Genomic DNA, 11443 nt, shown 5'->3' on the forward strand with positions numbered 1-11443 from the left:
TTATACATATATATAACATCAGTGCCTGTATACACGTTATACATATATATAACATCAGAACCTGTATACACGTTATACATATATATAACATCAGTGCCTGTAAACACGTTATACATATATATAACATCAGAACCTGTATATACATTATACATATATATAACATCAGTGCCAGTTTACACATTTACATCTACATGTATTGAGCAGATGAAGAATTTATTGGGCATGTTCAAACAAGTGTGCTTCACCTAAAATACATGTAATTTTTCTCTTAAAGAACTTTTGGTGTACTTTTATTCTTATCTTTCGATAAGTTAGAAACACAATAGAACCTTTCTTACAATACTGTACAATAATAACTTACCACAACTCAGTTAATTCCTGAAGTTTTCTCTTAGTTTGCAAATCATAAAAGTCATGTAATTTGTTAAACATATGAAGGTTACCCAAGGTGTTTGTTCAGTAAACTTATTTCTTACACATATGAAGGTTACCCATGGTGTTTGTTCAGTGAACTTATTTCTTACACATATTGAAGGTTACCCATGGTGATTATTCAGTGAACTTATTTCTTACACATATAAGGTTACCTGTGGTGTTTATTCAGTGAACTTATTTCTTACACATATGAAGGTTACCCAAGGTAATTATTCAGTGAACTTATTTCTTACACATATAAGGTTACCTGTGGGGTTTATTCAGTGAACTTATTTCTTACACATATGAGGTTACCTGTGGTGTTTATTCAGTGAGCTTATTTCTTACACATATGAAGGTTACCCATGGTGTTTGTTCGGTGATCTTATTTCTTACACATATGAAGGTTACCCAAGGTAATTATTCAGTGTACTTATTTCTTACACATATGAAGGTTACCCAAGGAGTTTGTTCAGTAAACTTATTTCTTACACATATGAAGGTTACCCAAGGTAATTATTCAGTGAACTTATTTCTTACACATATGAAGGTTACCCATGGTGTTTATTCAGTGAACTTATTTCTTGCACATATGAAGGTTACCCAAGGCGTTTATTCAGTAAACTTATTTCTTACACATATGAAGATGAAGGTTACCCAAGGTGTTTATTCAGTGAACTTATTTCTTACACATATGAAGGTTACCCGAGGTGTTTGTTCAGTAAACTTATTTCTTACACATATGAAGGTTACCCATGGTGCTTGTTCAGTGAATTTATTTCTTACACATATGAAGGTTACCCATGGTATTTATTCAATGAACTTATTTCTTACACATATGAAGGTTACCCAAGGTGTTTGTTCAGTGAACTTATTTCTTGCACATATGAAGGTTACCCAAGGCGTTTATTCAGGAAACTTATTTCTTACACATATGAAGATGAAGGTTACCCAAGGTGTTTATTCAGTGAACTTATTTCTTACACATATGAAGGTTACCCATGGTATTTATTCAATGAACTTATTTCTTACACATATGAAGGTTACCCATGGTGTTTATTCAATGAACTTATTTCTTACACATATGAAGGTTCTGTGGTGATCGCAATATTGGTGTATGACTAAACACTAAGAGTTGCTAAACAGGAAGGCTTCTTACACAGGAAATCCGCTTCCCTAGCTGTGACCTTGCCCCATAGCTGTGTACCAGCACAAACAGATCCGCCATGACCGATCTGGAGCCATCAATCACATATATGTACATATGTCATTTCCGGTTTGGGGTAGAAATTAACCCCACTTAAACCATTTCTTTTATCAACATGAGTTTGCTGTGTATGCAAATACAAGCTACTACAATCTACTCATTGAACTTAAACACACACAGAACGAGCAAAAGTCCAATATGGGATGCGATGACTAACCCTGTTACCAGGCACATAACTTGGTAACCATGACGGGTAGCTGCTATCTAGGATAGGACAGGCGATGTGAATATGGTACTTCTATAACACAGTAGTGAAAATGACCCTGTAAATATCATTGAGGATGGAAATGGCTCAGAGCTTATTACATTGTCTGGAGGGCCCATTATGAGATAGCAGGGGTATCAGGTTTTGTATGACACATCCATTCTTCAGATTAAAGGATATCAAATTACTTTTGAAAATGAATCATTATTTAGTTTAATGTATAATACAATAATCATGAAAATAAACATATCTTCTTGTTCTTCTCAATAATGATGACCTACATGTAACAGGATCCCTAATCAATCCATGACAATCCCCTACACACAAAATGTTAATCTGCCACACTCCCCTACACACAAAATGTTAATCTGCCACACTCCCCTACACATAAAATGTTATTCAATCTGCCACACTCCCCTACACACAAAATGTTATTCAATCTCACAAACAAAATGTTATTCAATCTTCCACACAAAATGTTATTCAATCTCTCACACACAAAATGTTATTCAATCCCCTATACACAAAATGTTATTCAATTTCCCACACTCCCCTTAACACATAATATTATTTATCAAATCCCAAACATTCTTGGCCCTACAGTCAAAATATTATTCATTCATTTTGCCTACACACAAAATGTTTTTCATTCAATACTTTCTAATACCCTTGATAGGACTCTAACCTTTACAAGAATTTTACTAAGACAACAGATCCATAATCCTCCTTATATATACTTTAAACAATATTTTCTCAATAAATATTAAAAACACTCCAGCATGTTGATATGAAATATAATCTTAAGCCTAGCCCAAGTTTTTACAAGACTCCTGCAGAGCCAACAGTTCCAAATTGTGGAAATGGTACAACTAGAACAGCCTGGGAATGTGTGAAGTTGTGGCAGCTGTACCAGTGATACTCTGCCGACCCCCTGGGGAGTCCTGATAAGGAGAGGAGCCTACCTACCCTTGGTAATCCAGGACTATGATGAGGGGAGGAGAGGGCCCTGCCCTCCATGTTCCTAGGGAGATAAGGTACTCCATCTCTGACCGTCATACTTAGATATAGCAAGGGAAGAGATACTAGGAAACGAAGTCTATCTCAACAGAATGTTCTCAAGTATAACAGACAAATATCACACAACATACAGCTAAAAGTTACTGTTACCCAAAAAGGGAGAGTACCCAAAACAACAGAATGTTCTCAAGTATAACGGACAAATATCACACAAGATACAGCTAAAAGTTACTGTTACCCAAAAAGGGTGAGTACCCAAAACAGGCAATTGTGGGGAAGCTCCCAAGAAATTATCATGCAATGCAAAAGAATTCCTTTAATGTTTGCAGTCATGGATCACTGAAATGTCAAATTCAGCATCCACATAATGCCATCAGTACAGCCAGCCTAGATGGATCGACCATGAAAGTATCGAAAGCATATCAGTTGTAAGGTAATTATGGACAAGATCAATTCTGATAGACCCGACGAGACCAATTCTGATAGACCCCAAGCTTTATTGGCTGTTGATTAGCATTACATGGACAATGTAAAGGTAACCACTATTACCAAAACAAAACTTTCGTGATTTACGTGCCGTGCGGCGCTATTTATTTGGATATTAATTTCTATTTTATAAAAAATCAGAATCAGAACCCCCATTGACTCTAGAATATTTGAACTATGTACAATTTTTTGCAGGCATTTATTGTTTATCCTTCATTAATATTAGCCAAAATACCAAAGTGTCCCTTTCAGGGTACAGTAATACCTGTTCAGGGGCCTTCGTGACCCTGATAGTATTCCACGTTCTATTTATAGAACCATGCACCAGAAATACCAACTTGTGTTAGAAATAAATGGTATCTATTTATGAAAAATTAACAAACATTTTTGGAATTGAAAGTATGCTATAAAGTACATTAAATTCATTAAAAAGTGTTCCGTTTAGGGTACAGTGACATTAGGGGAATGGTAGGCCTGATTCTGAGACCAAAAGTCAATAGTTATCACCATGAATAATTGAAACCTAGGGGTAGGGTAAGAGATTCTGGGACTAAAGTCCGTCATTAGCCCCCTATTGTCAGAGGCCTAGAAAAAGGTAGCTAGGATTCTGGGACCAAAGTCAGTAATTAGCCCTCTACTGTCTGAAGACTAGGGGTAGGTTAGGAGATTCTGGGACCAAAGTCTGTCATAAGCCCCCTACTGTCAGAAGCCTAGGGATAGGTAGCCAGGTTTCTGGGACCAAAGTCTGTCATTAGCCCCCTACTGTCTGAAGCCTAGGGAGAGGTAGCTAGGATTCTAGGACCAAAGTCTGTCATTAACCCCTACTGCCTGACTGACCTGTGACCCAACGTTTATCACTAGCTCCTACTGTCTGGAGCCTAGGGAAAGGTAGCTAGGTTTCTGGGACCAAAGTCAGTCATTAGCCCTGTACTGTCTGAAGCCTAGGGACAGGTAGCTAGGATTCTTGGACCAGTCAATGAATTTGAAATAGTCCCCTACTGACTCGAAGCCTAGGGTTAGGGTTTGTATTAGTACCTGGGACCCATTGTCATTGAATAGTCCCCTACTGACTCGAAGCCTAGGGTTAGGGTTTTCATTAGTACCTGGGACCAATTGTCAGTGAATAGCCCCTAATGTCTGTAGCCTTGGAGTATGATAACACTTGGTAAGTTCTGTTCACTTGAAAGTAATTAGTCCACTGGATGGGGGATAGGCAAGGCACACTGTGATGATGATATCATATATTCTATAAAGCTTAGACAGACAATACAATGAGACAAGGAGAATGCCTGGCAGGCAGCGCTGAAGATGAATTAGTATGTATGACAGCCTGTAGATGAAGAAGCCTGGTATACATGTGCATCAGTACAATGTGTACGAGGTAAGCTCCCATGTTTACATTATCACTACTGATAAGAGACTCCATATTGACAAATAGCTGATGAAAACCAGAAGGTCTGAGCCCCCGGAATCCCATGGCGGGGAATCTCATGGCGCTGTGTAAAATGTTTCCCTTTATTATCATAGGTTATCAAATCACAGGTTATCACCCAAACTACATCACTTACATCAAAGCTTAATCATCATTTCCCAGAAATAGAGTGTGGTGTTATGACCAGACTAGAACTATGGCCACACACAATGACACATCATGAACAACAAAGATTTTATTAACAGTTCACACTAATACTGTATAGTACGGTCCTCTCACCAAAAACTACAGTACTAAACTGCTTTTCCTACATCATCCACAGTATCATAAAGACACACATATATATATGTATGCCCTTAGTACTTGCATCTTGAATTGTGTGACCTTGACCTTAGGATGAAATCCTTGCCAAACGTGTATACAGGCCTTGATCTAGACCTTTTTAATTTACCTCGACTATAAAAGATGAGATCCTTGCTAACGTGAGTATCCAAGCTTTGATTCCATCAATCTAGATCAACATTGACCTTAGAAGATGATATCTTTGCTAACATAAATAGCTAAGCCATGCTAATGACCTCTAAAACCACATGAAACCTTTACTTTAAAATATTTTACATGAATCTTAAATATATGAATTATGTACTTTGAAAGATTAGGTATTAAGCATTTCCACGCCAGATTTATGAGTCCTGTCCAAGCTAGGAGGTGGCGAAATATAAATTACAATGTACAAAGTAGAAAATTACAATGTACAAGGTAGGGAATCAGGATAAAAACACAATAGAGGCTTGGAACTTACAACTGGTTGCTGGATCTCCTTGTTTTCCATCTGTATGGGGGCAGGTGGAGGTTTGTCGCTGGTGTACCGACCCACCCCAGTCATGGACCCTACGCTGCTAGCAGGGGAAGGCGATTCAGATTTGTCACCATTTGTGGTGCCATTACTATTAGACGGTGGTAGTGTGGTGCTCCGGTCTGATACGGGACTTGCTCGACTGTCTCCCACTTTTGGTTTTTCTGCTTCCTCCTTTCGGAAACTTGATCGAAGAAGGCGTGTTCGTTCTGCTACAGAGGGAGGTTTTTCGGGGAGAGGTGGGGCGGGGCCCCTTGAGCCAGTGGAAGCAGGTGCAGGGGCGGGGTTTGTTACCGTTGTTGATGCCATGTGGGTTAAATTTAATCAGGTCCTCCAATGAGACGGCATGTAAATTCAACAAACAACACTTAATTGATATATTCCCACAACCTCCAGGCAAAATATGGCACAGATGTTTTAGTACTCGCAAACTCCAATTCAAATCACAGGAAATGGGGTTAGTTTACCGCCAGACAGAAGAAAAAAAACCTCACTGGAAACTTGGAGCCAGCCACAACATGTACACTAGATCACACAACAAAATACACAAAACAATTAATCCTGGGAACTCAGAACTGTTCCAGTAATAATTCTCTGTAGACTAAACTCATCATAGCCATCAGGAAATGTATCCCTTCCACATCTGTTAACTTGGGACAAAAACTTCCTCTAACTCCAACCAACATGGAGGAGGAGACTTACACACAGAATGTACTCAGTAATGCAAGTGCCAAATTCTTGAGCCAAGCCCAGGGGTGAAATTTAATCTCCCTACCAAACACACACAGTGCAACTTTCTCAGTCTGCCATCACTTTCCCTATCTGTAGTGTTAGCAGTCCACACAGCTCCAACTTCGGGACCCTGGGGAGGTGGCTCAGGGCACTTTACCACTCTTCACTCACAGTACAAGTAAAACTCCCTCAATGGATGGTCGGTTTTGTTAGGTTGAAAAATATTTCCACTAGTTGTTTATGTTGCAGCAAGAAAATCCACTTTCCCGTGTATGTTAGAAACATAGCAGTATGCATGCGGTTAATCTGTTCGGGCTATATACACACAGGCTGAGGGCCGGATGTACAAATATTGAAAAAGCTGGTCTTGGTTTTAGGGAGTGATGACCTTATTACAACCCTGACTTCATCCTCTGGCTAATACACATGTGTATATAGCAGCTGTGTAAGTTGTATCTGACTGCACAAAACAATATGATGTCAATTAAATCATTACACATCTCCAGTCAGTCACTAGCGACCACACTTCACTCACTAGGTTATCACAGGTTCATAAATATAACCTCTCAATGCCTTTTTACAATCAATCTAGCTTGTATTTTATAACCACATAAAACTTAGCACAAGTTCAGCCTACACTATTGAAATGTTTCCACTAGCCAACAATGGACCTTAATAATTAAGCCAAGTGTAGGAGAAATACTACAGCACCCCTGTTTCAAAGGCAGGCTATAAGATTTTCTGCAAAATTTATTTTCAGCTGGGAACTTAGTTCCAGGTCTCTATCAACCAGTTATATAAACCACTTATTCTAAATTTCCTCATCAAGTTAACATCTTCTTTATTTCTCCTGAATGTTTATCAAACAACTTAATCAGGGAATTTCCCAGCTGTTCTACTTTATCCCCTTAGGGAGTTTGTAAGATCTCAAGTCTCTGATCTTGCACAACAAACAGGGCACTAGTCTTAGTGTTAAACCCTGCCTTTGGTGAAGTAGATCCTGGCAGCCTGTACCTCAAGAGCTTTTTATAAACCCTACATGGTCTAACACTTGTAACACAGGTCACAGTAATGCCAGCAAAGCAATATTCCAGCCAGACCATTTAAATCATAATAATTGTAGAACTCTGTATAATTGTAGAACTCTGTACTGTCTACAGGCCACACATAGGTTTTTGAAGTTCAGCTTTTTCCATCTTCAGTTCAATGTAGGTGACAAAGCACTTCCTTGCAGTAAAAATAGTGTTTAAAATCACTTGAAGTCGGTCATCTATCACCCTGAGATAAGCTGTCTCATCACAAATAGATGCTCATGAGAAATGAGAAAGTAATATCTTTCTTGCATCACTATAAAATGTCAGGATTGCTTTATGATCCATGTCAAATTTTCTTTCGTTCCAGAAATGATTTGAAGTCATCAAATTGTGAAATAAGTATACAACTTACAAACTTTAGAAACTGATTATTTGTTTCTACCGTAGCACGTCTCTTGATCCTCTAAAGGCTAAGATCCATGGCTAGGCAAAATGATGCTACATGTCTTCAGAGAGAAATAAAAATGCAGGCTCCCATTGCCTGCTGAAGTTATACTGATGTAATGTTTGACTGAAATTCCTGTCTCACCAATGACTTCCTATCTCTTGCTTATGTAAATGTAAATGATCAAATTATTTTGTTGGCAGAAAATCAACTCATGAAATATTTGTAGAAGAGAGTGGATATGTGAAGCGGGTAAAATCCCTGTTTATACATGTTGTGCTGATCGTTTTGTTGTATCCTGTCTGCTGATCACCAGATGAAGCAGTAAGTACACATGTGTCTGATGGACAGTAATAGCCTATCAATGCAGTGCCCCTACTGTTATTGTCAGAGTACACGTCTCCAAATTAATGGCTCCATTCCTTACAAATATTGAGTTCATCTGTGTAGGACATGCTTTCCTCCCTGGCTATCCTGTAGCTGTGGGTTGCTGTATATAAGGTACCTAAAAAGTCACATTTTGTCCTCATGACTACAATATTTCTTGACCACACACTGTACTCCCCTTGGTCAAGCTTGAGTGTCAACTCTCATCTTGGTATCCAGAATGTCCCATTTCTAGTGGAAGCTTTTAACACAGCCAAGCTAATTGTTTTGGAAACATCCACAATGATCTCCTCTGAACCTCGCAGTCTGTATCAATACCGTGCAGTCTTTATCAATACCGTGCAGTCTTTATCAATACCGTGCAGTCTGTATCAATACCGTGCAGTCTGTATCAATACCGTGCAGTCTTTATCAATACCGTGCAGTCTGTATCAATACCGTGCAGTCTTTATCAATACCGTGCAGTCTTTATCAATACCGTTTGATCTGATGTCAAGCTTAAGGTCATATTGCAACCTTATTTTTAATGTTTCTGATGAAATAAAATCCTGATAATGGAACTATATGAAGACATTCAATCGTTACTTTATTTTTGAAACTGGTCTTGAAATTAAATCCTGGGCTGGTTAGTTGTGTTGAGCCCTTTTGTCCCTATTGTAAGGCACTGTGTGGCCCAGCTACTATGATCACACAAGTTTTACGCTGATAGAATCAATTGCTCGCATCAAAGCTTGAATCAGTCGGTAAGTATTGATCGCAAAAGTCTTTCTGACCAATGGATGCTGGCTTTATTTACGTTTTCCCCATTAAATCCACGAGTGAATCACTCCTGTGCCAGACAGATGGTCGGGTCACCATACACACTGCATCACCTGCCCGAGGCGCTAGCCCCGCCCCTTACTGTGACCATAGTAATGAATATTGATATATTTGTCAGAAAAACCAATGAGAAAATCACACACTTTTAGCAGAAGCCTCATCTGTCCACAGGCCTTAGAATATTGTTATAAATTTCCCGATTCATATCAGATTCCATTGAATTTAATTAAATGATAAGAAAGACAAATGTATAGGTCAGAGATCTAGAAAACACTTACTGCCTTGGGAAAACATTAACTTCCTTTGGATATCACAACAACTGTATCAGAGCTGGGCAGTTTTCCATCGTGAAGATTTTAGAGATAGACAGATGTGACAGACAAAAAGAAAGGTGGCAGACCGGTTTATATGTGTCATTTACTAACGTAGGTATGATGTTTACAGACTGGGGAGGGATAGTGTAGATACAGGCCCTTTGTGTCTGTTCCCTCTCAGCCAAATTAAAGAGTTGAAGGATAGTGATCAAGATTGGGATAGTTTCGAGTCAATCTTTCATGGCTCTTTCTATAAGATAGTCAGAAAAGCAGTTTTGACACAAGTATGTAATAACAAGTATAGCCTCAAACATCTGCAGTGACATTCTGTCTCTGTTAATAATTCTGAATTGACTATGGATATTTGATAAATAAGCTTGAGTTATAAACATGTGTGTGAAGGTATCTACCCGTAACCATCTGTCTCACTGTCAAATATCAACTCATTAATCATACAAATTAGCCTTAGCCTCAAACATCTGCAGTGACATTCTGTCTCTGTTAATAATTCTGAATTGACTTTGGATATTTGATAAATAAGCTTGAATTATAAACATGTGTGTATCTACCTGTAACCATCTGTCTCACTGTCAAATATCAACTCATTAATCATACAAACTAGCCTGCTTGTCCTTACATACAGTGCATGAGTAAGGTACATACCTCTGACATGAACCAGGGACCTGGTCATCAACATACCAGGGTCATGTATTGACATCTACATGTACATAAAGCTGTTACCAAGGTATCTCTGTAATACCTGTACACAGGTAAGGTGAAAGCATGCAAAAATCTACCTATGTACAGCAAGTTTGTTTTCTAGAATTAATAATATACTTATTCTAGCATGAAGGCTGAATCATGAATTATTTAAACAGCACACTGTCTTTTTCATCAGAGTTGTCTGACCTGAATACTAATGTATCGAGGAAGATACCATTACCTGCCACCAGCTGTGTATCACAGGTGTTTACAGGTACAGTTTGTATATATGAAGCCCACATACAGAGGATTTACACAACATCAGTAACTGGACCTGACCCTTTTGTGTGATATTTGGACCCCTTGTGGTGTGTACAGGGTCTGATGTGAACCTCTCTTGACACAGAGGTGGACTACAGGGACAATGGTCCCACCAGGTCTTTGTAATGGACCCTGGACACACATACTTATATACTAAACACTTCACAGCTGACATGTAGTCACACCTTAGAACATGAAATACTCCTTCACATATTATACTAGGTTCCTTATTCATGTCTCGATAAAGGAGCATATTGCTGCGAAAATTTGACAACATTGTATTGTTTACATTGTTAGAATGACTTCCCTGCCCCATATAACATTCTTAGTAATTCATATCCTACAGACATATGTTTACAAGGATCTAGAGTTATTTCGGGTTACCATTAATATTAATCCTTTGACCCATATATATTTTATACTGTAACAGTATAGTACATCATACTTCCTTATGCACAAGTTTCACAGCAGAAGTTTCATGTAGATATAGGATTAGGAAACCAGTATGATGCACATTGTCATAAGTCAAGTGAACACTCTAAAATGTTTGTCAGGATGTTTAACTCATTCATCCCTGAATACACATTTGAACTCTTCCAATTCAAAGGTTGGAATAGTTCTTTATGAAACTTCTGGGGTAAATGAGTTAAGATCAAATCAAGGAAGGTAACAAACCTCCATGATACAAGGGAGATAAATCAAGATGTACCACTTAGTCGGTGTCAAAAGTTTACAGCTGTGTGCCTTCCCATGGTGTGATATCAGATATTACCAGTATCTCAGTCAGCAGATTATTTCTACAGAAGCATATTGTCATGATATGCTTGAGTAGTCCCCTATTATGTTCACAGGTATTTCAAAAAGATGGGTATATAATGAATACCACACCTGGCACCGACAAACTGATTACTCAATCTGCACAGTTCTCAGTACATATCCCCCCTAAACTTCTCCGTTTACACCCAGGCTTGTTAGCTTTCACTTCAGCCTACACCTGTTAGCACCCCCCCCC

At 38.5% G+C, this 11443-nt stretch overlaps 1 protein-coding gene across 4 annotated transcripts in view; it reads right to left on the reverse strand.

Annotated features, from left to right (window-relative positions):
- Positions 1 to 11443, reverse strand: part of LOC110467158 (septin-7-like) — a 74363-nt gene that overhangs the window by 42832 nt on the left and 20088 nt on the right. Inside the window, exon 1 of one of the 4 annotated variants that reach the window (XM_021524134.1) lies at positions 10072 to 10095. The exons of 2 other annotated variants lie outside the window; for them this stretch is intronic. In XM_021524134.1, the coding sequence (XP_021379809.1) occupies positions 10072 to 10080 (9 nt within the window). In that variant the 5' untranslated portion in view covers positions 10081 to 10095. Of the gene's footprint in view, positions 1 to 5623; positions 6901 to 10071; positions 10096 to 11443 lie in introns of those variants that run through there. One more of the 4 variants, XM_021524117.1, reaches the window with a different exon arrangement.

Source organism: Mizuhopecten yessoensis, unplaced genomic scaffold (genome assembly GCF_002113885.1).
Source record: "Mizuhopecten yessoensis strain PY_sf001 unplaced genomic scaffold, ASM211388v2 scaffold1723, whole genome shotgun sequence".
NCBI classification, from domain to species: Eukaryota; Metazoa; Mollusca; class Bivalvia; order Pectinida; family Pectinidae; genus Mizuhopecten; species Mizuhopecten yessoensis.